Raw genomic sequence first — 27,727 nt, forward strand, 5'->3', positions numbered from 1 at the left:
CAACAAACTTTTATTGAACAAATTAAGCGTATAGCAGATTGATTCGAGAATAAATTCATACTACTCAACAATATGCTATAAACTGATATTCCAGTTTGGGTACTTTCGAAGACTAACTGTAATCAAATGAAAAATGGGCGGTTTTATATAAATCACTGCGGAACTTTCGCAGTGTTTCTTATGAAATCATTGAAGTTATTTTTACAGCCTTTTCGACCGACTAAGCAACGAAAACAACTTAAAGGAAACGATAAGTTGCGATGAATAATATTGATTTATTATGTACCAGGAGTTTACGGAGTTAGCTAGAGCTATAAAATTTATAATAAATTCAGTAATTCAAAAATTATCTGAAAAGAGTGATAAAACGTAGCAAATGTTATCACATAAAAAGTATAATTTGCACAAAACATCATTAGATTAATCTAAACTTCAGTTATAAAAATATAATTAGATGTAAATGATAAAATGCAATTTCAAAAATTTTCTAGTTTCTAGGGTAAACGAAAATAAACAGAATGATTAAATATAAAGATATTAATAATTTTCTTTCTAAAGAAAAAAAATTTATAGAAATATTTTATTATTTAACATAACCAAGATACTGACAGATAATTCTTTTTCTTAAACCCACAATACATTAGTATTTTGCGATTAAGAGCAGAGGGCAATCCAACAAAAGTGGAATATTTAAATTCCAAATGAAATAAATTATGCATGCCTTTTTAAATATGATTTATTTATTCATTTTTACATAATTGAAACACTGACTATTTCCTTCAAAATAAATAACATTAAATTAAAACTATTTTCTCAATATATATAAGCTCTCGATTCCTATATTATATATACATATATAATATATGACTATATATGATCCGAGATATAAAAGATTAAATTTAGAACTTACAAATTATAGCATTTATAACTGAAAAATATTTTAATCTGAAACAAAAAAATAATTTCTCTTCAAAACGATGTCATTTTATAATCGTTTTCTAATTATTGTTTAATATGAAATACCAATACGCTATTTGAATTAAAAACTGTTGTAAAGAAGTAATTTATAAGTTATGTAGTCAAAAGCTTATTTTAAATAATATCTCTAATATAAATATAAATGAAAGAGCTTTCTTATATGTACTTGATAATAAGGAAACATTTTCTTTCATTATTTGATTGAATGGATGAGAATGCATAGAAATAGACGTAATTTTTATTAGGGATGGGGTGTAGCAATCACAATGAGAAACATATCACAAGGAAAAATATATTACCAGTTTGACTTAATGATTAATTTTAAGGTTTATTACAGGTAATATTAATATTGTCCAATAAATTATTTTAAAATCCAGAATTAAAAATTAAGTTACACCAATATTAATTGGTTTTTAAGTAATAATATATATTTTAAAATTTTCCAATAAAAAATTTGCTACTAAGTCTAAAATCCAAATTCTAAATAACTCGTACAACTGATAAATACTAGAGTAAGCTTATTCATAAGAATTCGTGACGAATAGAAAAAAAATTATGTTTTTTAATTTAATTTTCTACATAAATGCATTAGTTCTTAACTAACGAAAAGAATAATAGTTAAAACAATAAAATAAAAGAATACAAAAGTAAAAAGTTAATAATAGAAAGTTGGCTTACAGGGAAAAAGAAAAAAAAATTTTTTGATTAGCTAAACGGAAACAATGAAAACATTTACAATGAAGATTAGTATATAATTTTTTTTTACAAAGCTTAGGAGAGGGTGAGGGAAATGAATAAAAAAATAAGAGGAAAGAGATTGCTCTTTTTGAAGCTTTTCTTCTAGAACGGATGAATCGATAAAAATTAATCGATAAATTTCAACAAAAGAAATGATTACAAGATTATTTAGTGGAAACCTAAAAAATGCTGGATTATATAAGACCAGTTTAAAAGAGAATATATATTAAATTGTATAATTATTAAATTATTTTAACCAGTAAAAATATAAAACAGAAGCCCGTTTTGGAATATAAAAACAATGAACTAAATAAAGTTAAACTGCGTCTGAAAATTTTCTTACGAGACATAGATAGTTTCTTTCATAAAAAAAAAAAAAAAAAAAAAAAAAAAAAAAAAACGTAAGTATACAGGCACATATTGTAAAAAAATGAAAATAATAACATTTTAAGTTTAAATTATCATAAACGAATATATGAAAGAACAATGTAAAAATTTTCGAGAGTAGATTAATATTTTTAAAAAAAAAAGTTGACTAAAAATCAATCAATTAAAAGAAAACATTTAATAATCTTAATCGTTATAGTTCTTCCAAATTAAAAGATAGAGTCATAAAAAAAGTTAAATGTTTAAACTTTCATAGTTTACGGTTTCTTAAAGAAAACACACACGAAAAGTATTTTTATTGAAATTAGTCACGAAACTGGACAAAAAAAATTTTGACTAGCAAATGTAAAGAAATGCTGCACACTTGTAATATAATAATATCTAGTATATTGAAATTTTAGTGTCTTATCCTTATCCAGTAAAAATATAGTCATATCATTTAAAAATGAAAATTGTAAGTTTTTTTCTTGTAACAATTAAAAAAGTTCAACGCCAAAGTACAATGTGATCTGCATTTAAGTACAAAAAATGCAAATTGTAGGGAGAAAAAACTTGGTTTGATTTAATATACTGCCTTAAATGAAAATTATAATTTTTGACATTTTCAGGAATACCATAAAGATAAATTTTCCGTTAAACTTTTCAAAAAATCCTAATTTTTATTAGGACCATAAACATCGAATATTTTTTAGTTTACTTTACAAGTTTACTTTTTTTTTTTGCTCTATGAAAAATTTTGTATTCGTATAATCGATCACAATTTCTTTTTCTTCTTTTTTTAAACAATGAAGAATTTCAATGCCATAAAAGTAGGGTAAATAAAACTCCACAACTGTAAACGAAAAAGAAAATACTAAAATGTAAAACGAAGTTCAGTAAGAAAAATAGAAAACAACTAGAAAATAAAAATAAATGAAATATGGATGAATCCTTCCAAATTCTTCCTTCTTTTAAATGTGGACGACTTCAAGAACTTGTATTCTTCATACATACAGCAATATCTTCGACACTCGAAAGTTTTTGTTTTCTTTTCATACAAAAGAACAATATTAAGATGTATGCTACAACAATTCTATAACGAGGATACTTTTTCTTCAAAATACCTGAACGAACTCCAAGAAATTTTCAAACATGGCGCACAGTTTTTAAAAAGGTAAGGCACGAGACGATTGATGTTTCTACGTGAAGACTTACTGTTTGAGGAAATAACTAAAAGATAACAAATAGTCACATTTATGTAAATTGTTCCCTTCTGAATTCCAGGCACCGTAAAAGGTAGTTTATTACCCAAGAACTATGCAAGTTATTCACGATATTTATGTCGAGGGTATCATTTCTTGAAGAGGCCTTTTGTTATTCTCGAGTAACAAATTTGTACCACAAAAGAAAAAATTAAAGACGGCAACCTATGAAGTTAAAATAATTTTTTGAAAAATTAAAACGAAAAAATTCGTTAAAGTAGAAAACAATTTATAAATAAATTCGAAAACAAATGTTTAAAAATATTTCGAGAATTGTCAAACGTGATTCCTTGTCAACCCCTCCTTCTATGGACGAGGAGGATAATAGGACTTTCAAGCTCAATAATAGGACTTTCAAGATATTTTAAAAACTTGCAAAAAAAATTTTTCGATGAAAGTTTTGAAATATATGTTTAATAATTTTGACAATGTCTAAATTATCCCTTTTTTTAAAAAAAAAAAATCTTTGAGCATCCTCCCCTACACTCATAAAAAAAAATGTCTGGATAATTTTTTTTTATTTTAGTTAATAAGTTTGTGAATTTAAATAATATGTCTGTGTTATAAATTTAAATAATTTTTCAGAAGTTTTAAAAATAAAAAAAAATCTTGAGCAATTTTCAAATTACTTTTCGTTCAGATTAAAAAGTTATATTTGGCCCCTGGGCCAAAAGCTGTGCATTTTTATAGTAAAATAATTTTTTATACAAAATGTACCTTACATATACAAAAGTATCTTATGCCAATGTTTCAAAGTCATTTTTTCGTATATTTAAAAAAAAAAAGTGCCCGTGAAGTTGGTTTTGCCAGCCTATATTTTCAAGATAATACCAGGTAACTATTTATGAGTTCAAGTTTTCGTAAACTATGCTTCATGCAGGCGAACATATTAGTAGATATAAACTATTATTGCTGACCCTACAATAACACAGAAAAAAATATATATATCGTGTTCGATTGATCAGTTGAATACGTAGCATTTAATTGAACTATAATGATATTTTCGACACTGATTCTAAAATATTCGAAATATTAGTATTTTTCAATGCTAAAGAGTGAGATTTGCTATCTGTGATTTTGCAAGATTTTGCCACCAATTTGCAGAGAAAACGTTGATACTAATTATTTTGTTAGTGATTTTAAAACTCTTTAACTTTATATTTTATTAAGAACTAGCAAATCACGCTTACTAACTACCTTAACCATATCAGTGATAGGTCTGTTAGGTTTTCAAAACATCAATTTTAATTATTTTAAAAAAATTCGAATTCTTTTTAATAATTTTAAGTAAGAAATGATGTTTTAAGAATAATGTAACGATTTATTAACGTTGGAAACTTATTTAAGTGTCGATGCTCAATTTTCAGCTTTTTTGAAGCTAATCTACTGCAAATGTATGAGAAAATACAAATTTTGGAGTAGATAGGAAAATATTTTTTTTTTTTAATTTTTAGATTAAAGCATTTTGGGCTATCTTAAAAATCATTGGAGGGTTGGGACTAGTATGGTGCAATTTTAAGCAAAAATGCTTATTTTGGAAAAGGATGTAATTTGTTAAAAATATATATCAGGTGGATTTCAGCTTCTTGGTGCTGAAGAGAATTTAGCGCTAACGACGTTTCCGAAATACGTTTCGTTCAACTAAATTTAACGTTTTTCATTGATGAACACTAAAGAATTCGAAATTCAAAGAACGCAAAAAAGATTAATAAATTATAAAGAGATTAATTATAAAAAGATTAATAATTCGGTTAAGAAATTACATTGAAGATAATTGAATATATATATTCTCAATCTAAGAAATTTTAAAGTTTTCAACTTACAAAATCTTGATGCGGTCTGCATAAATCAATTCAATAAAAGATCCTTCTTTTTAAGATCTTTAGATCCTATTAAAATCTTTTAAATGTAGCACTTGGATTAAATTTAGCCATAACTATTTTAATTTCAAATAAATAAAGAAACAAGTTAAATATCGATTAAATATATTAAACAACACACCAAGGACCGTGTTGTTTAATCGATAATCCAGTCAGAACATTTGTTAGGTGTCCATCGAAATAACAATCCAAACCGATGTTGCATTCACTTGGATTAAATTTAGCCATAACTATTTAAATTTTAAATAATAAAAAAAAACTGTCAAATATCGATTAAATATGTTAAACAACACGCTCAACGATCCTGTTTAATCGATAATCCAGTCACAACATTTGTTAGGTGTCCATCGAAATAACAATCCTAACCGATGTTGCATTCACTTGGATTAAATTTAGCCATAACTATTTAAATTTTAAATAATAAAAAAAAAACTGTCAAATATCGATTAAATATACTAAAGAACACGCTCAACGATCCTGTTGTTTAATCGATAATCCAGTCACAACATTTGTCAGGTGTCCATCGAAATAACAATCCTAACCGATGTTGCATTCACTTGGATTAAATTTAGCCTTAACTATTTAAATTTTAAATAATAAAAAAAAACTGTCAAATATCGATTAAATATACTAAAGAACACGCTCAACGATCCTGTTGTTTAATCGATAATCCAGTCACAACATTGCTAGATGTCCATCTGAATAACAATCCAATCCAAACCTATGTTGCATTCGCTTGGATTAAATTTAGCCGTAACTATTTTAATTTCAAATAAATAAATAAAAACTGTTAAATATCGATTAAATATACAAAACAACACGCTCAACGACTTTAAACTAAATATAGCAACTCTCGGATTTCTTCACAATCATAAATAGAAACAGTCAACATACGAACATCGAAATAGGGAAGTAGGAAGACAAGTGGAAGAAGAAAAAAGTGATGCGGGCAACTGACTAAATTCGCGGCCCACCGCACCATTTGTTACATTGACTTTTGGAGAAGATAAAAAATTTCACGCCATCGAGCGAGGGCAATCATTACAAGTTGTATTATAACGGTAAGGAGAGTATAAAAATGACAAATTTCACGGAATCTTAAATGGACCATGACCTTCGAGGCTTAGCTTTTTATTTAGTATTTTTTTTTTGTTCTTCACGATATTTGCACGCGCCGTTGCAGCAGTGTGTTCATGCCTGTATTTTTGCTGGAGACATAGGTATTTACCTCTCTTCCGCATTGATCACATGACGTATTGCGGTGCGTCTCACAGCTGATTGCATTACCATTCTACATCTTTGGCACGGAGCCAAGGAGTAGGAGGAGATGATGTGCACACAGCATCTTTGTTTTTTCTCGTCGTCGTTTTACGCAACTCAGGTACGGTCGTTCAATATCGACAAATTGATAAGGTAAACGAAAACTGTGCGAGGACTTATCTCCTTTTTGTGTGCATGAAGGAAAGGGGAAAGGAGATAACGGGGATGTTAAAAAAAGAAAGAAAAAAAGAATATCACACAAAACCACGAATACGAAAAGAAAGATGAAAAAGGAAACAAATTAATTTTTCCCTTACCTCGAAAAAAAGGAGTATAGTTCAGGCGATTAATGTGAATGTTCTGAATTCAGCACAATTTTTTTTTTCCCTTTGAGTTCAATTATTTATCAGAAATATTCTAAAAGTAATTCTAAAATCTTTCACGACCTATTAAGATATCTAATGCATTAGAATAATTCATCTTAGAAAAGGGGAGAATTTTAACCCATACTATATAATTGAAAAGAAAATTTTGTTAATGTAAAAAAAAGAAAGAAAGAATGCAAATACTGTGTGTTCAAAAAGGATTTATAAAAATCACAACTTGATTGGTTTTTATATAATATTTGATGTTCTTAAAATAAAAATAATTGTTTAAATTATAACAAATTAAGTTAAGCGAAGTGAAAAATTGGTTTCTAAAAATACATACTTCAGTTGAAGAGCTTTCGAATGTTCAGGATTGAAAAGAAATTTTAAATAAAATATTTTTATAATAAAATACTTTAATGCCGTTTTCCTTAATTACCTCAAAGATATGTCAAATACAGCAATGAAATTTTATTCGAAAAAGTCTTATCTCCATTTGATGTTTCATAAAGAAAACAATCTATACAAGTCATAAAATAATTTATGAAATGAAACAAAAAAGAAATCAAAAAGAAAGCCAAGCAGAAATTATATAATTTAGAATTTTAAAATAGTATAAAAATGAGGAAAAAAATTTGCTTAAAAAAAATTTTTTTTTTTTCTTCCAATGGCAGAAATTGGCAAACTCTTAACAAAAAAAAGTTTAACCTTCTAAAATCACAAATTTAATTATGAAATATTATGCAAGCTTCGTTGCTTGTTTTTCAAGTTCTGTTCAGACTTTTCAAATACTGCGTTTAAATATAAATAATTAACCTTAAGAGATTGCTCAATCCTACCATTGTGTAAATGATTATAAAACTCTTCAAACATTAGGAAAATATTAGTCATTAAATAAGAAAGTACTGTTTATCCATAGTATTTCGAAATTCCTCACTCTGCAATTGTCTACACTTCGATTTTAACTGAATATTTAACTATCAAATTAAACAACATATTTAACCATTAACAAAGCTAAAAAGACAACAATCCCAATGTGAATTAAAAGTTGAGAGATCACGATGGCAGATTCATTTGAATTTGGGAAAATAAGATTATTCTTAAAACTTAATATTTATACATTTTTTATTAATAATGTGAACACAGAAGTAAATATTAAAAAAATGGAATTGATATTTAACTTATTCTAAACTCTATCGAATAAAGAAAAACCAACGGAAGTGAAAATTAAAAAATTAATACGAAGGTAAAGTAAAATAAACACGTCTCATTAGCAAAGTTTAAAAACTTTACTCTGGTATTAGAGCAGGTGTAAAAGACGTCAAAACAATTCTCAATTTTCAGTGTATGGTAATCATTTGGAAAAATTCCTGAATTTCGCAGAAGAAAAATATAAAAACACAATTTTTGTCACTAAAACAATTAAAAGAATTTCACAAGTTTTGGTTTTAACCACCTATCACACGAAGCAATTATAAAAGAGAAAATCATCCGTTTTAGCTCACACGTAACGTATACAAATAATTATTATTTTAATCAAAACTCATTTAATAAATATGTATCCATTTAATAAACACGCGTCCTTGAATTGGTAAAGACAGTTTTAAAAATTATAATTACTGATTGCTCTTAGAATTCCCCTGCCTTGATTTTGGGCATTTAAAGGACTTTAAAGCATCTAAAAATAAATATCAGCATAGAAGTTAACTAACTCTTTTTCGCACACTGATTCAATGATTCAATTAACAAATCACTATTTTAATTTAATTTTCTTATAAGATAACAAATCTGAAGATTAAGAGAGATTAATTTTTATTAGCTTACTTAAATCTCTGTTATCCACTTCCCATAAATGGAAATGAGAGCGTAATCAGGTCTTGGGCTAAAACGATGTTTTTGCAGCAAAATCCTAGTTATTCCTCTTAACGCACTTAAAATAATCCTCCTCAGGAAAAGAAAGGAAGTTCCTCCAATGATAACGCTTCAGCTCTTGTTCTAGGATTTCGCTATCATAACAGATAAGTGACAGGAAGAAAAAATAACATCTGCTGCTTTAACTAGGTTTGAAAGCAATTTTTTCATCCAAAAATTATAATGCAAAAGCTTTATATTTTTCAAACAAGTTACGTAATCAGAAAAAAAATTAAATTATGTCGATTGCTTAGGATTCTGAGTATTTATACGGTGAATTTTTGTTCGAATTTCAATGCTAATTTTGCTTTTAAAAATAAAATTATGTTTAAATTTGCAAAAAAAAGGAATGTTTTTCGACTAGTTAAAGTTAGTTATTATGGAAATAGAATTCAATAATTTACCACTAGTTTATACTAAGCTACTATAAAAAATCAATTTACCCGTTTTTTTTACTTTATTTCCATCAATGTTTAATTCAAATGCATTCTAAGTAAAATATCGCTTTCTGTAATTTTTCTAAGACACGACTGTAGAAATATTGATTCGCGTTCTTGTGGAACCTGCAGTGCATGCAGAATTAGTTTTGTTCTTCAGACGATATGGCGGTAAATCACGCTACATCGCAAGTTTCAATTCTGTTTTCAAAACTCCTATTGCTATCCTAAAACCCTATTGCTATCCTAAAACAAACACTATTTTTTTTTACAGATTTTATTTGAAGTTTTTGGCTAGAACTGAAAAACGAATTTAGCTGCAGCTAGATTGCTGTAATGTTTGCATAATCGCGGTTTTGTTTGTAAAAAAAGAAAAAAAGAATGGAATTCAATACAGTATAAAATAAACATATAAATTACCAACACAAAAACGAAATATCAACTATTACCTTCACACAGCATTTCTCATTTTAATAGTTTTTGAACAGCAAGTTCTTATAGAAAATGGTTATGGTAATGGATCAATCAGGACAATAAATAAATAAATAAAAGTTTACAATTTAAAATAAACAATTCGTCTCTTCATATCGGAAATTTGATTTATTGAAACGAAAAAAAACTTGTTAAAATTGTAAAAGTTAAAACCATTTTTTAAACAAAGTTAAATCAATAGAAAATTAAAAAAAAATAAACAAACTAAAAAATTATTTAACTGTTTCAGTTGCTAACAGAACAGTTTTACTTTTTTTTTAATTAATAAAAATTTTAAGAACATAATTTTAAAAATAAAGTGTAAGCCTTTATTGCTTTAGGTTTCTTCTTGAGCTAAAACATCTAGAGGCTAAAACATCAACCTGATTTAATTTAGTTAGTGAAATAACAAATAAATATTAAAATAATTTTAGCAGAGGAATTAATAACTAAACCTATCTAAATATAATATAAGGTTCCTAAATAATTAAATAAAATAATAAATTTTTTAAAAAATTTAAATGTTTTGGTGTAATATAGGAAGAATTTTTTTTTATAAACATATAAAAATATTTTAATAATAATGAAAACAATTTTTTATTACAAGTGAAAACTTCTTAAAGCAATGATTGTCTTTTTAATTATGAGAATGTTAAAAATAAATAATTGATATGAAGTCATAGATTAGAAAGATGAAAATTAAATTTTTTTAATAAACTTATACTTTTAACAAACAGTGAAATAAATTGATAAAATAAAACCTATTTTATAACAAGAGTAAAAAGAATGATCTAATTCAAAAAGCAATGTATAAAAAAATAAATTTCTAAGCCTATGTATATACTAAAAAAAGGACTAATTTATTAAGAAATAAAAATTATAGTTATTTCTATTCTCTGATTAACGATCTTCATCAATTATCTAACCATGTACCATATTTAGCAATTATTTAAAAGCTAAAAATAAATGATGAGATAATAGCTATTAAATATTAATCAAATAATATAAATAGGGTTCCCATGGTCTGGAAAATTTGGTAGCTAAAGTGAGATTTATCTAGGTCTCTAACTATTAATTTTAAGCTATTAATTTTAGCAATTAATTTAAAAATATATTTGGAAGCAAAAAAAAAATAACTTGGGAATAATTTCTTAAGTCACAAATGATAGTTAAATTTAAGCATTTTTCAGTAGTCCAGAAAAATCTTAGCTACAACTGATTTAGTTTTTCTAGGTCATGTGAACTCTGTATTAAGTTATTATCTAAAAAGAAACCATTTTCTGAAGAAGAAAAAATATTTAATCAGTTTTTGCTAAATTCCTTAAAAAACTTTACTAATAATACCAATTCTCTTTATTGAGTTTATGAATTCTTTTAAACTGTGCTATTATTACATTGAGAAAAACACAATAATAATTTATGAATATAACTTCCAAATATCAAATAAAATTTGGGATAAAATATATACACTACATTATTTCCTTACAATTATAAATTTATAGAAAAAACATTTTATGGAGAAATAATACTAATGAAAAGAATTTTTTAAAATAATCAGTTTCCATATGTAAACACCATCCAAAATTTGAGGATCCAAAATTGAGCATCATTTTCACCCGACTCTACTATTTTCAACACAGAAAAATTCTATATTGTTTTTCTCTTTTCAATTCCATTATAATTTATAGAGAGAATTTAATAAAAAAAGAAATTTTTTTTCACACTTACAATTATTTTATCAATTGAGTTTTAAATCCCTATTAATCTGTAATACAATTACTTCAATAAAAGTTCCAAAGTATTCCATACATGAAATTCCAAAACATTTAATTAAAATTATCATTAAATGAGTACAAATTATTATTTTGTTTTAATTATAAGTTTTTAAGAACATTTTATGGAGAAATAATATTAGTGAGAAGAATTTTTTGAAAGATTTTTTATTGTTTCCAAATGAAACACCATTCCAATTTTGATAACTTCATTTGAGTCTTCATTAATTTTTGGCACAACAAAAAGATTACCTATTTTATCTTTATATTTTTAGGTTCAACCATACTTTAAAAATATAGAGCATTACTACAATTAAGAATTTTTAAAAGGAACGTTTAATGGAGGAATAATAATGGTGTAAAGAATTTTTTAAATTAATCAGTTTTGAAAACACTATTTAATTTTAGAAGATTGAATCTTCAAAATAATGAATATAAAATTACCTGAAAAGGTAAGATGACATTTCCATCTCTGTTTTCATCACCAGAAATATCATAATTCGAATTTGTTCCAAGTCCATGAGGAAATGGTTTTCCAACGGGCATCGATGTACTGCGGCGAAATTTGGACGGTGATATAACCATAGAATGTTGGCCAACATTTGTTTGGGTCTTCTTCATGGGAGAGATGGGGCTCATATTTGGCACGGACCTTTTATGATTTGAGATGTTTACCGCATTCCAAGCGGATAGGGTGTTGGGTGTTTGTGGAGTTGACCAAGCAGTTTGATGGGGGCTGCTCCAATTTGTGTAAGCTTTAAATAAATTAGGTTGAGGCTGATGCCTGTTTTGAGGAAAATTGTGAGCACCGGTTATTGCACGCCTCTGAGGTGTGTGTTGTTGAGAAATATTTAACTGAGGTCCCATATTGGTGCTTAATATTGGATTTGTGGAGGATGCAAAGTTTTGGAATGGCAGTGTACCATTCATAGTTGGAATCCCTTGAACGAAAGAATCATCGGTACCAACTGTAGACCAAAAACTTGGTGCTGTGGATGTGATATTAATTGAATTGGATGATTCTGAGAAACCGAGTTGCAAAGGAGAAGATGTAGTTCCCGGAGAAGATGAGTCCAAACTTTTTTTGTCGATCTGAACTTCGTCGGTTTCGGAGTCGTCATTTTTTTTATTTCTTAAAGAATAATCATCGGACCCATTTTGATCTCCATTTGTGGTATTATCATTGGAAGGGGACAGCTGTTGTAGTTGTTTACCGGTGGATTTATCAAGCAGGAGATCATCTTGCATCGTATGCGAGACTGGATCGCTTGGGAAAAATAAAGAAGTATTGCAGGAATTAGTTTGGAAATCGACAGGAGATAAAGCTGCTACGCTCGAATTTACACCAAAATTATAATCCCCCATCAGACGGCCAACGTGATAGCGTAGTTATTTATTTTGTTTATCAGCTGTTTTTCTTCTCGGCCGCAGAGAATGTTATGTGCTGCGTTCGACCGTCCTGAGTAAATGCGCACTGCAGCAGCACACCGAAACCAAACGATAGGAATATTTTTGTTTTTGCTTTACGTACAAGCTGTTGCCAACAAAACTATTGATTTTTTATAATATAAATTAATTTATCAGAAATTTATATATTTTGAAGAAAATAACGATATAGGTTTTAAAATTTGAATGACAAATCGTATTTAAAATCTAACATTTTAAAATCAAGGAGTGAAATGACTGAACTGTGGTTCAAAATTTTTTTATTCGACATAATTTAGATTAAATTAGAATAATTTGGAAGTTATTTGATGTTAAATAAAAATTAATTATTTCATGTAATAAAAATTAATCATAAGGATTAATCTAAATTTATTTTTAATGTTATTTCATAACACCCTGTTTAAGGAGAAACTAGCAATATAATTTTTTCAACCGTTTAAACGTGAGGAATTTCTTTTGAGTAAAAATAAACTACAAAATGCTTGTAACTGAGAAAACGCGTGTTATCCGTTCATACTAGTTTGAATAATAACTGTAAAAGTTTTCTTTTGAGTTGCACAAATCTGGCAACATAACTAATCTTGAAATGAGAACTGTGATTTTGTAATTTAAATAAATACTTAAACTTTATGTAATGAACAAATTTTTTTTACTTTATTCTAATATCATGGTGTAATTTTTGTTAGTCAGCTTAGAAATTATTAATTTGTTTAAATTTATTAAATTGAGTATTTTTTTATTACCCCCGTAGAAGTCATGACTGAAGAGAGCGAAGTTATATCAATTCCTCCTTCAGAGGAAGTAAGATCTATTGACGTGGATGAAGCTGGTCAACAAGAGAGGTACTTGTGGTTAATTGAACCGAAAATAAAAAATGAAAATATTTATGTAATATATTTTCATAACGTCTTTACGCATCTTTCATTTCCTTATGATAATACACACAGGCTTAGAGTAATTGCAATGCATTTAAACATAAGCTGCTCCTGTCCATTTATAGTAAATAAATTGTCTAATTAGTGCTTACTATAATATTTATATAATGGAATATGTAAAAAATATCTATTTTAAATTTTAAACCAGCAAACTTTTATTGAAAGTATTTTTTTAAATTTTGTACCTCTTTCTTTGAAAATTTAAAATTCTAACAGGGCTTTTAGAAATTTTGACTGGTGAGACACTTGAACATTAGCTGCTGGTCTACTTATTGAAAGATTTCCTCATAGGTACCTATACCAAAATGATCACAAAGTTTTAATGACTTCTAGACAGTAACCCATGAGAAACTTAAATAAAACATCACAGAAGGAGAGAAATTCAAAGCGTATAAATCATAGCCACCCATTGACAAATCTATACACAGACACTTCTATTTTTACCCTCTATAATTCTGCAAGTTTTAAATTCTTTTGGCAGCCTTTGCGATTGTAGTTGGCGCAAACCGGAATTGATGCTGAAATATCTTCTCAATATGTAGTCCATATTATAACTTGTAAACTCAGTTATCACTAAAACTGATTGTTTTGACTGTAGTATAATAAATTAATTACCAAGAAGAAAGCAGGTTCGTAAGATGTAGGAAGGTCAGTAGGTGTATTGTTTTTATTTACAGCAAAAACATCTCAACCTCTAATAATCGTCAAGTCTTGGTTACTTCTGCACAGTGGCCAGCAAGAAACTAGAAAAATCACCTAAGAGGGTTAACTCATAAGCACTCTAAGTAGTGACATGTTTTTTTTTTATTTGAAAAAAAAAAATAGTTAGCGAGTTCAAAATCATGATACAGAACCAATCATGATCTATCTTCTATACAAGAACCAAGCAATGGCACATTTAATTGACCTACTTTTTCAAATTAATTTTTCAAAAAATAAAAATTTATGATAACAGTATTTTATAATCGTCTTCGACTAACCGACCCACTTTTTTGGGTTTAGAACTGCTAATGTTCAACTCCGTAGCCTTGTAATTTTGAACTCAATGGAGAAAACAAGGGAAATCCTGGATCAAGTATTTGGAGAAATTCACCTTCGTGACGGACTTTTTGATGGAACTAACCTGCATTTGTGCATCCTCCCACAGGTAGCCTAGCGGCTAGGGGACTCTTAACCCATGATCCGTCAACCACTAAGGATATTTTATTTCAGCACTGTGGTGGGTGCAAGCCAGATTCTTTTAAACGGGGAGATTTCTGTATCGTGATCTGAGGCAGAATAATCGCCAAGTCTGGGAAACTTACGGGCAGTGACCCATGATAAACTAAAGAAAAAAACAGCACAGAAAGGGACCAACTCGAAAGGTATAACTCATAGCCACCTTCGGGCAAACATCTACATGTTTTATTTATTTTTTTAATTTGCAAGTTTAAAATCTATTTGGCAGCTTGGCGATTGTAGTTAGCGATACGGAAATATCCCCGTATCAACTAGCCATCGCTGGGATTCGAACCTGGTTCACATCCTCGGAAAGCAAACGCTCTATCCCCCGAGCCATCAAGGCTCTATATTTAAGCTGTTTGCTCTTTTTAAAGTTCAGACAGAAATACATAAGCTAGTAAAGATTTTCTTAGAATTAAACTCCCTAAACTGTGGCTTTTTTAAATTTTCTTCTGTAAAAGAGCTTCAGGAAAAATATTTTTGGACTATTTACATTGAAATATTGTAATAAATAAATTTTTTAGGATAAACTGTTGGGTGTGCTTTGGAAGTACCGAAGACGATAGAGATGCTGAATGGGTGCAGCCGTGTAAGTGTAGAGGTACTACTAAATGGGTTCATCAGACTTGCTTGCAGCGATGGATTGATGAAAAGCAAAAAGGAAACAGTTCAGCCTCTGTTTCATGTCCTCAATGCAATGCAGAATATATACTTGTATTCCCACCATTTGGTAATTTTGTTATAAAATATTTTTACTACAAATATTATACAGCTATTCCAAAATGTCCCTGCTTTTTGGTTTTAATTTAATGTTGCTTATAATACCTTGCATGTTAGCGACTAAAATGCAACACATTTATTAGTCTATGAGAAGGCGAATGAGGGATATCAAACCTTAGCCAAAGTATATATAAATACATATGAGAAGAAGGCTAACTTCCTTAGTCATAGACATAATGTAATCTACTGATGGTATGTTGACCTTCTTTCTTTAGGATATTAGTTTTTTCTTTGAAATATTTTATGATTTTGTTTTATTAATAATTATCTAGCTAATAACTTTACAAAAGACTAAGTTAGGGGTGCTCAACCTGCGGCCCGCGGGCCAAATGAGGCCCTCCAACCCTCGATGTGCGGCCCGCGACCGCAATCTGAGCAAAATGAAGAAGAAAAAAAAAAATCAAATATTTGCTTTTGAAAAATAATAAAAAAATTCGGTAATTTAAATTTACACTTAAGTTTTTGTCGCACGCAATCTCAATCAATGTAGTTTTTCGATGGTTAACGCTACGGATTTAGCATAGTTTTAAAAATCCCAATATTTTTAATACATCATTATTACGAATTTTAATTACCACTTTTGACGCCTTTCGTACGTGCCGATTTCATCGTAAATCCAATGACTTTCGGTAGTTATTGCTACCCATTTTCAAGTAGTACCTGAAATAGCGATTTTTGAAAGTTATGAAACGCTTTATTTGTGCAAACTTCATGGAAAATCTAAATGACTTTAGATCCTTTCTTCAACAGTTATTGCTGCACATTTCCGCCCGGTTTTTAAAACTTCGATATTTTAGCACGATATTATTACGAATCGCGAGTAAAGAATCGCTCATTTAGATAACCATTTTTTGACATGGCTTATTTGTAACGATTTTATCGCAAATCAAATTATTTTGCAATCGTTACTTTAGAAATTATTGCTACACATTTCTACAAGGTTTTGAAAGTACCGATATTTTTTATACGCTATTGCGACATTTTAATTTCAAATCTCGCATTTAAATTACATAAAATTTTGATGGACTTTATTTACTCCAATTTCATCTGAAATATTAAAGTATTTTGGTTATTGTTTTAGTAGTTATTACGTTTTCCCCGTGATTTAAAAAGATTATGATATTTTTAATACTTTGACAGCAAGCGAGTTTTGAATTGCGCATTAAAATAATTATTTTTTACGTGCTCTGTTTGTGCCGATTTTATCATTTGCGTTGTACCGATTTTAACACGAATTTTTTAAGAGGTTTTTCGAAAGTGTTTTTTCTTCTTTCCCGTTATTGCTGCATTTTTATTTGTGATTTAGAATATACCTGATATTTTCACACAATATTACAACTCGTGAAATTCGATTCAGCTTTAATTTTTTTTCGTAACTTAAAAAGTAATTACGTATCTTAGCCAAATCAACACCTTCCCAGGAAAAAAAACCGAGATGTGTTTATATTAAACGCGGTCCGTTTTGCAAAAAAAAAAAATTCAAAACATGGCATAATTCTTTAGTCCCATGAACACGTGCAAGTTTAACAACACACATCGAACCTATTCTTTTTGTTGTCACATGTAATTTAAAAGTCATACATCGTAATTTGTATTTACGCTATCTGAAAATTGCGCATCGCATTTCGTATTAACATTAACGAGATTTAAAAATAATCCATCGCGTTTCGTATTTACGGGATTTAAAATCACATATCGCGATTCGTGTTCTGGCGTTTAAAATATCATCCGTTGCTACTTTTCTCGCAATTCATATGCACGCGTTTTAAAAACCATATATCGCGATTCATATTCATGCATTTTAAAAATCAAGTGTTGTGAGTAGTCCTTTCGCAATTTAAAAGCCACACGATTCGTATTCACGCGATTTGAAAAACAAGCATCGAGTTTTTTATTTACGCAATTTAAAAATCACACATGGCAATTCGTATTCAAGCAATTAAAAAATAACACATAGCAATTCGTATTCAAGCAATTAAAAAATAACACATCGCTATTTGTATTTCCGCGATTTAAAAACCCAGAAAGGAAGAACACCATCTAGGACAAATTCCAAAACTGATTATGTTATTTGCTCTAAGTTTAATACTACCCACAACAACAGCTTCTGTCGAAAGACTGTTTTCCAGAATGAATTTGGCCTGTTCAAAATTACAGAGTAGTCTTTAAATACAATCATTACATTTTCATTTAATGGCTCAAAAAATATCACATGATCAAGTAGATAAAATTATCACAATATTCAAAAATTTTGCAAATTACAGTATAACCATTAAGAAATTTTTTAAACCATTTTCTACCTTCTTGGAGCATTTTATATCATTTATGATTATATGCTGGGAAATGATTTGTATATCATTAAATTTTAACTGTATAAAAAATTTAATCAAGATAAGTTTCGTAAAGTAATGTAAATTTTATTGATTGTTAATTGATTGTGTATTAATTGTAAATAGTAAGTGTCATGTTAAAAATATATTCGTCATAAAAAGTTGTAAACAAGTATCTTAATAGTTTTTTATTATTAAGGAATATAGTTCCTTAAAATTTAATGTGTTTTCTTTCTTTCTTTTTCTTCCCTCTCTCAGCCTCTTATTATTAATTTAAAATAAAAATGTCTGAAAGTTAAAGTACATTCCCTAATAAATGCTAAATCTTATTTTCCACTTAAGGGGTTTTGTTTTAATCATTTTTAACCCTATAAACTTTCTTTAAATCAAAGTATTTAACTTGAATTTATATTAATAACTAGAATATTTATTTATTTGAAATTTAATTCTATGAAGAAAAAATTTAACGTTAAAATCTATGTTTAAATGGACTTTTGTATTTTGTAATGTGATAAAAAAAATTTCAATTTTTCCATAGTTTTTAAATTATTTCAATTTATCTAAATTTTTTCTGATAAATTGATTCTGATTTTCGAATTCTGTTTTCCTTCTTAAGTAATCAGTTTTGCATTTTCTAATTTTAAACGTTTTAAAGTATTGTATTTTCTGCAAAGAGATTACAAGGTTAACCGACAAAAAGAATTTAGTGTTATATAAACAATGATGTTTATATAACAATCACCACCAACAATTGCTTTCAATATGTCGGTATAAATACTTTGGCTTGCGGCCCTTCATTGGTCAATCTGCTGTGCATGTGGCCCTTCACTGAAAAAGGTTGTGCACCCCTAGACTAAGTGATAATTACCCAAGTCCTCTATTAGATTAAACGAAAATCAATTTTAATAGATTGTAATTTAAACCAAATTATTTGCTTAACGTATTTCAAAATGCATATATTTCAAGTTTCATTATAAAAATGAAAATAAATTTTGGATTTAAAAAAAAAAAAAAAAAAAAATTTCTTGATCAACATTAAAATTTTTGTGTGTTATATTTTATGCTACTCAGGGTTCATACGCTTAAGATAAAAACTAGAAATCTCAAAAAGTTGAAATTTGCTTAAAAATGAAGGAAATCTCTAAAAATAATGAAAATTTGGAGAAAATAATTTAGAAATGAAAATTTTCTAGATTTCCTTTCTTTTTATACGAAAAATTTTAAAAAATTCTTACAAAAATCATTTGTTTTTTAGAAGCAACCAGATTCTATGTGTGTTTGGTTGCTTGCATTAGTGAATATTTAAAGAAGTGATGTGATTTCATATTTATGTAATGAGCTTTTATGTAACTTTACTGTTATTACTTGTTATGTATATTACTCTTTATAAAGTACAATGAAACTTCCAAGAAAGACCACCTCTATGTAGCACCTCCATTTTCTCTAAAGATGCATTTAGAAATTAGTTTTAAAAGTCTCAACAAATGGAACTTCTCAGTGATTGAACTAAAGTTATTGTGTGTATTTTTTTTTTCATTATAAATATATATATATAAGACCACCTCTATTTATGACTATTTTTGTGAGGTACAGAATTTTTTCCATAGGCTAAGTGTTGAAGAAAACCATTAAAACCTCTCCTAGCAACCGGCCAAACATTTACACCAAGTACGGAAAAGGTCAAACAAGGAAATACAAAAAAATGTCATAACAAAACAAATAAGTAGATTAGAATGTATTCAAAATATTTGTGTGAGGCTCTTATTTAGAGAGGAGCTCTTTTTGACGATACAACTTCATGTTGCAGTCAGAGTGCACTAAAGACGAGACTATCAATGATTTACTTTTAGAGTTGAAAGCCAAATTAGGAAAAAAAGTTAGTTTAGAAAAAACAAGTATCTCAAACAAACAAACCTCTTCATATCTTTTAAAGCAAACCAATTTCTATGTTATAAAATTAAATACAAACATAAATAAAAAACGTAATTGATAGTTTGGGAATTTTTTTCCAGAAAATTAATATGAGCATCTTCTGCTGTTTCTTTTATAATACAATTTCTTTAAACATACTTTTTTTCAAAAAATTCAATTTAATTTATTGTAAAAAGTAGAAATCTCATTAAGTCTTAATTTCTTTAGGTCGTTTTGTATTTGTGCTTGATGTAGCAGATCGGCTTATCTATAAATTTTGCCCACTTGCAACTGCAGGCATTGTCGTAGGTTCAATTTATTGGACAGCTGTAACATATGGTGCTGTTACAGTTATGCAAGTAAGCTTTTTTTTCCATCTTCCTCATTAAAATCACACATTTGTATTTTTATTTCTAATAAACTTATATTAAGATGTGTATTCTTTTCTTGATCTCATATTTTAATTGCTGTAAATTGCATTGAAAGAAAAAAAAATTAGGGAGAAAATAGAAATATATTATTAGAAAAAAAAATTTTTGAAAATGTAATTGCTTAAAGTTTTAGCTTTTACAGCATAATTCAGCAAAATGAAATTGAATTAAATTAGAAAAAAAAAATAAGATTTTGTTTTAAAAAATGTGTTTTTGCACATTTTAAAAACAAAACACCACTGTATGTAATACAGCTGTACAGGGGTGGATCCAGAAATTTTTCCTGGGGAGGGTCATACACTCAGATTTCCCCCCCCCTTACAATAAATTTTTTTATAATAATTTTTTTTTATTTTAAATATTTAAAGAAAAAAAAACTGAGGTTTTTAATGCTAGTCTTCTCATTTATTTTTTTCATAATGAAAAATAGAACAATACATAAATAATTCAAGTATTTAACATCTTTAAATAATGTTTACAATGAAACTATGACGAATTTCGTTTTAAACTTTTGGATTATGATTCTTGAAACGGTAAAGAACATAATTAGATGAAAAAAATATCGATTTTTTTGACCTACCTAAGTGTATGTGCCCTCTTAAATAATTTTTAAAATATTTTATTTCTTTTGTAAACTATTAAAAAAATTATTATTTTAATATTTTTTTCCAATTTGGGGGGAGGGGTCATGACCTCTAAAAATTTCTCTAAATATGTTGTGAAATAACGATTAAGATAATAATGATGAAATGGGTCCCATTAAGATTTGTTATTTAAAACAAAAGGAAACTTTGAAAAGTGATTTTGAATTCTGAAATTTCTTGAATAACTGAGTGAGAGAGAGAAAAAAGGTTTTATGTCAATATTAAGATTTCTCAGACAAAGATCATATTTTAATGTTATGTAACTGTAAAATGTTAATTTAGTTTGCTAAGTCTAAAAGTTTTAGAGATATTAGTGAAGGAAAGTCCTAAGCGACATCTTTCAAAATGGAAGAAGATTCCAGGAGCATTTGGCAACAAACAGTTAATGGGTCATCCTCACATTCAGCAGCAAATTAAAACACTAATAAGTGTGAATGCTGCATGAGCAGCTTAAATAAGTATTAGGTATTTATGAATTTTGCAATTAGTAGCTTGTGGACAAGAAATAAAAGAGATATATTCCTTATTTACTTTTCTTTTGTCAGCTTAAAAACTTCAAATATAGCCTATTCAACTGCGCATGAAACCTTCTTCTGCTCAGCTCCTTATTTTTATCAAAATCTCTCTTTTCAAAAATATGAGAAAAAAAAATTTTATGAAAAAAATTTTCGCGCAATTTTATTTTAAGAATAATATTGTTTATATCAAGTATAAAATTAAAGCATTCCTACAATAGCCCAGTGTAAACCAGAGTGTCCTGGAGTTAAAGGCTCCTTAATTTCGTGACCAATGACATCATAGGGCAATGTAGACAGAATTGCTCACAGGCCGCCTTTACTTTAGGACAAGCTGGTACCCATTAGTCTGAAACTCGGCTTATTAATCTGTTGGCTTCTAGCTAGCCGCTACTAGGAACGGGACCCAAGTTCAATATTAAATATACTTTGAGTAATGAAGAAAAAAATAATAGCTTTTCTTTTATGAAAACCTCTATGTGTTAAAAAAACTTCATACTGTTAAACTAATTGAGATACAAAATCTGCTGTATCACTCTTTTTTTTTTGTATAATTATACCAAGTAGATTTTATATTTAAGTAATTTTTAAATTTCAACATTTCAGATTTTAGGACACAAAGAAGGTCTCAACACAATGGAACAAGCAGATCCACTGGTGCTGCTTGTTGGTCTTCCTACTATTCCTATCATGTTGATCCTAGGCAAGATGGTACGATGGGAAGATTACTGCCTAAAAGTTTGGAGAAGGTACTGGAACAGGCTGCCCAGTTTTAATAAGATCTTTGCTCGTCCATCTGTCCCAGAAAGCAGGAGCGTTGCCGACAGGCCGCCACCCGACGTCCCTGCCTTTTCTGACCCCATATCTGCAACCAGAGTCCTGTGTGGGGCCCTTCTTCTACCAACAATGGCCACAATGTTTGGAAAGATATTTTTCAACCATATCCCTCATAATCCCCAAAGAACTCTTCTGGTAAGCTTTTTTTTTTTTTAATTCAGAAGAAAGAATTTTTATACATTAGGGGTGCACAACCTATGGGCTGAGGGCCACATGCGGCCTGCGGGAACTTCAGAACACAATAACAAATTTCTTTTAATTTGGTTCTTATTTGAACATTATAAATTTTCTTTTATTAAATATTTAATTCAAATTTATATTACTCTATAAAATGCATACTTTTTTGCACTTTCATTCCATACGTTTCTTTTTGGTTAGAATTTACATCCCCTCCTCCCAAATATTTATGTTATATATATATATATAAATATTTAATAAATTAATTATTGTGAAAAATGGAATAAATTTTTTAAAAAATTTATCAGTTTTTTTAGTTTTAATTAAATTCAAAGAATTAAAAGTATTTAGTTTTCTTCAAATATGTTAAGTTTACTGATAAAAATATTTGGTGCTTAGAACACCAATGTTTAGATAAAAATTATCATGTTTGCTTATAACATAACTAAATATGAGTGTGACCCTTCGTTAATCTACATGCAGTGTAAGTGTTCTCTTAAGAAAGTTGTGCACACCTATTATACATCCTCTAAATTGATAAAAATTTTGTTTTCTTTGGGTGATAAAATTGAACTAAACAATGAAATTGAAGACTTATTTAAATAAAAATTAATTAGTACCATCAGTGTTAGAGGCTCATATCTTCAGAATTTTATTTCTATATTTAAGGTGTTAGCAAAAGTTTTGCTTTCATGCTTGATTTCTGTTTTAACGAAAACTACCATTGCATTTCAATAGGTTTTCTTATTGTGTTTTAGGTGATGATAAAAAGTGAATTAAGTAATTCAGGGTGCGTAGCGTTTGTAAAAAGTACAAGGTGCTTTTTTGGGGATTTCGTTTTTAAAAGCTTTTAAAGGTGCTTTTTTCAGCTGGCGTTTTTAAAAAGTGCTTTTTTTCCGAAATTTTTTTTCTTCTTCCTTCAGTGATATCTGGTGGATCCCATGCATTTCACGAAAAATGGGGAGTTTGCTACGTAATCATTCACGCGGACTTCATGTCGTACCCACGTTATGACTTGCGCATGCGCGCACACTTGAAACCGAAACCCGAGTGCTCCAATTCGGATAGAGAATATCAGATCCTTATGAAATGTTTTTCTTTTTAATTTATTTTAATTTTGTTCTTGTTTATTTTATTTTACTTCTAACACTTTTTTTGACGTAGGGGGTAAGGGTACTTTTGTTCTGAGTTCAGGGTCAAGTTGAATTCACTCGGTGATGTGGGAAAGTACTGATTGTTTCGATTTACGCCCGTTTCTTTTTGGGTTTTTTTTAACGCTAAAACTGTTTATAAAAAGTTTTTGTTTTTCAATAATATCATTGATTGAATATGAATTTTTTGAGTGCTTGAAAATTTTTGTAAAGTGCTTGAAAAGTTTTTAAAAAGTGCTTATTTCTGATTCAAAGATTTGGCTACGCACCCTGGTAATTGTTTATGATGTCACTTCAATAATTATTTCATTACCACTAGGAATAAAATTTTTGAAGAGTGTAAAGTTGGTAGGTATTGAAGCAATAAAACTGTTGATGAACGGCATAGTAAGTGTTAAGTTAGTTTGCCCTTTAACTCTTTCATCGCGACGATCTCATCTTCCAAGAACACTCGCTGTGCTCTATTGCTGTAATAGTGAATATGATTATTGATTGCGATTCATTATTATTTTTTAAAATAAAATAATTAAGTTTAAAAGTAATGTAAGTTTTATTTCAATTATATTGCTGTGGAAGCTAAGCACAGAAGGTGGGGCAAAGGTGCATCATTGCCACAATGAAAGTTTTAAGAAGTCTCTTCTTTTTTCAAGGGAAGGAAACAGGAGTAAATTTAAATATGCTTTTAATCCTCTTCATTTAATTGTTATGAATAAACTGATACTGCCTGCATACTTTACTCTTTTTGGCAATGTCCTTCGAAGCATGTTAAATGCAAGATTGTTTGTTACTCCATTAAAAAGGGAAAAAATAGCTAGTCTTATTGTAGAATCGTAACTAATTTTCTCCTCTTAAAATTGTACTAATAAAATTCTGTGAATGGTCTTTTTTTTTAAAGGTAGCTAAGTATTAAACATTTGCCTTCTTTTAGATGTTGATGAATATCTTGATGTTTTCGTAATTTAGTGGAAGAGATTTTTTTTTGCATCATCAAGATCAGTTTTCATCTATTTAAACAATTGATAAAGTAAATTTTAAAAAATCTGAATGCTGGTAAAAGTGCAATGCTGATACCCATTGTAAATAACTAGCCTACGTAATTTTATCACTTTATATTTAGGAGAAAAGATATATGTAAGTTCTAAAAAACTATCAAGCACTATTTTCTGTAACCTAATGAAGTTCTTTTTTTAAAAAAAGATATTTAATCAAAACTAATAGATGGCAAATACATTTGAGCAAGTTTGTAAGAAAATTAGATCTTGAAAGACCAATTTGTTTTTAAGAAAAACTCAGTTAATATGGTAATTGAAGGTTCAACTAACCTTTACGGTGGAAAAAATAAATTAGATCTTTTATTAGTAAAATAGTCTTCAATAAATCCTTTTCAGTAGTCAAGTTGAAAACTCTTAACATATTTGCAACTACTAAAAATAATTTGAAAATTTTAAGGAAACATCTAGATTTAAAAACTTTCTTAGTAATATTTTGAAATTAAAGTGCAATATTAATTTTATCCTCTTAAGTTAAAATTTTGTGTACAACCTCAATTTTGTGTTATTTCAAATCAAATTTAGTTTTACTTATAATATACTATGTTAAAACAAAATTAAAAATGTTCTTTAAGTTAAAAAAAAAAATTATAAGTTGCTTGGTATTTGTAATTTTAGAATTCTCCATTTTCTATTCAGTTTTATAATTCATTCATAGATTAAGGCAAATGAAAACAAACTTGATTGAGTAATTTTATTTATTTAAAAAATTTTCAGTTCAGAATTGTCTTTTTTTAAGAGAAATTTTTGTAATTTATTAATTAAATGATTCAATTTAAACTATGACTATGTTTGTAAACTATTGTATTTGTAATTTAAAAGAAATTAACTTTCATATATCTATTACTAAGAAAATTTTAAATAAATAAAAGAATCTTAATTTTTTTTAAAAAATTATTATTTCATATCTATATTTAATTTGAATTCTCAAATTTCTGTTCAATTTTATCATTCTTTCAAAGATTAAGGTAGGTCGAAACAAACTTGATTGGGTTATTTTTCTTTTTAACTTACTAATTATGCAAAAGTGTATTTAGTAGTCTAGTGGTTTTTCTTCCATTTTAATTATCTAAAAATAATTTCTCAGTGTATAATTGTTTATTTTTTAAGAGAAATTTTTATAATTTATTAATTAAATTATTCACTTTAAACCATGACAATGTTTGTAAACAAATATGTTAGTAATGCCAAAGAAATAAGCTTTCATGTATCTATTATAAGCAAATTTAAATAAATAAAACAAAAGTCTTAATTTATGTTTTTTCACCTTATTTCTTATTCATTTTTAATTTCAATAATTATGTGTAAAATATTAATTTATAATTAATAAAATATGTGTATATATTAACAGTTTTATTTATTTGTCTCCTTATTAATCTGAATTAAAATAAAAAAACAGTAAGAGCACTTACTTTTTGGAAAAAAATCAATCAAGCTTGGAATTATAGTGCTTTTATCTTTAGGGATGGATATATAACTTAAATAATACAAATGATTCTATTATTTTTTTTTTTTTTTTTTTTTTTTTTTTTTTGAATTTTTAGGGTGGAATAACTTTTATTGCTGTGAAAGGAGTATTAAAAATGTATCTTCGTCAACAACAGTACATCAGACAGTGCCATCGTAGAATTCTCAATTATGACAAAAATTCAACATTTCCTCATTCTCCTACCAGTTCCCAGTCATCACAGACTGATAGCACTTCTTCCTCTTCCAATTTTTAAATCTTCCTTCGACTTGTTAATAAAATAATAACTTCAAGTTTTAAAATAAGAATTGTGGAATTTATTTTTCTCAACTAAAAAAATAATCAGTGTGTGAATTCTTTTATTGTGCTTTTCTTTTTTTTGCTATTTATTCAAGAACTAATCTATATTTTTTTAATGAGAGATACTTTGTCCTTTTATTTACAATTTTTTTTATTTTGTTATCAAAATGTACTTCAATTTTACAATCTGTTTAAATATAGTATTAGCACATTCTTAAGACTTCCTTATTGTTAAAAGATTTTTTTAATTATTTAATTTGTTTTTTTACCTATGAACCATCAATAGTTTTTATTTATCAATATGCATTAAATTTTGTAAATATATTTATATTTAAAAACATTTGCGTGTTTGCTATTAAATAAAATATGTATGCAACTGTAGAGAAAGTACTTTAAAAATAGTTGAAAGTGATAAAATCATATTAAAATTATGAAAAAGTTGTCCAAAGGATTAAAACTGTAAATAATGTATTCAAAACAATATTTCATGCAATAAACTTAATTTTTATTTTACATTTAAATGCTCATTTAACTGTAACATGTTTTCATATATATTTTCTGGTGCATATACATAGCCCCAGTTTATTTTATTTAATTTTTGAGTAAAATTAATATTTTGCCTAATGGATTTTTTTTTTTAATAACCAGTGGTATATTAATACAAATGTAGTATATTTTGCTTTCTTATTAATAATTTTGTGAGAAATCTATATCAAATAAAACTTTATGTATACTGTGTGAAAATAGTTCTTACATAATGAAATTTATGTATGAAATGTAATTTTTAGATTTTATTTCGATACTTTGAATAAAGATTTTATGGGAATTTTTTTTCTTCTTAAATACTTCTTTTAGAATACCTATTCATATCAAAATGTAATCTTTCATGAATGAGATCAAGTATTAGTTTGATTTAAAGACGTGAGGAAAATTTAGGCAGCTATGTTCATTCTTTTTTTCTTAAATATGTTTTTCAAACACTAAGTTAAAGAGAATAATCTTTAAATTTATACATCTATATTGATTTTTTGATAATGATGTTAAAAGGTATAAAAAAGGTAGCTATTTTTCGATGATAGGTTAAAAATT

General features: G+C 27.6%; 2 protein-coding genes across 3 annotated transcripts in view; one reads left to right on the forward strand and one right to left on the reverse strand.

Annotated features, from left to right (window-relative positions):
- LOC107442216 (cytoplasmic polyadenylation element-binding protein 2) overlaps nucleotides 1-12,974 on the reverse strand; it is an 80,164-nt gene extending 67,190 nt beyond the window's left edge. For both annotated transcript variants that reach the window (XM_016055714.3, XM_016055713.3), the window contains exon 1: nucleotides 11,888-12,974. In XM_016055714.3, the coding sequence (XP_015911200.1) occupies nucleotides 11,888-12,808 (921 nt within the window). In that variant the 5' untranslated portion in view covers nucleotides 12,809-12,974. The remainder of the gene's footprint in view (nucleotides 1-11,887) is intronic.
- A 439-nt stretch (nucleotides 12,975-13,413) lies between these two features.
- Nucleotides 13,414-27,464, forward strand: LOC107442230 (E3 ubiquitin-protein ligase MARCHF5). The gene is made up of 6 exons (XM_043056086.2): nucleotides 13,414-13,520; nucleotides 13,641-13,731; nucleotides 15,570-15,775; nucleotides 20,295-20,425; nucleotides 22,263-22,628; nucleotides 26,415-27,464. Exons 2-6 carry the CDS (start codon nucleotides 13,646-13,648, stop codon nucleotides 26,592-26,594), a joined length of 969 nt encoding a protein of 322 aa, XP_042912020.1. The 5' UTR covers nucleotides 13,414-13,520; nucleotides 13,641-13,645; the 3' UTR covers nucleotides 26,595-27,464.
- The last annotated feature ends 263 nt before the right edge of the window (nucleotides 27,465-27,727 follow it).

The sequence above is a fragment of the Parasteatoda tepidariorum genome, chromosome 2 (assembly GCF_043381705.1).
Source record: "Parasteatoda tepidariorum isolate YZ-2023 chromosome 2, CAS_Ptep_4.0, whole genome shotgun sequence".
Lineage (NCBI taxonomy): Eukaryota > Metazoa > Arthropoda > Arachnida > Araneae > Theridiidae > Parasteatoda > Parasteatoda tepidariorum.

Excerpts from the sequence above, each read along its gene's own strand:
- LOC107442230 (XM_043056086.2), top strand. The coding sequence starts at position 13,646 with ATGACTGAAGAGAGCGAAGTTATATCAATTCCTCCTTCAGAGGAAGTA. Across the intron at positions 13,732-15,569 it reads GAAGCTGGTCAACAAGAGAG|GATAAACTGTTGGGTGTGCT; the intron begins GTACTTGTGGTT and ends TAAATTTTTTAG. Across the intron at positions 22,629-26,414 it reads ATCCCCAAAGAACTCTTCTG|GGTGGAATAACTTTTATTGC; the intron begins GTAAGCTTTTTT and ends TTGAATTTTTAG.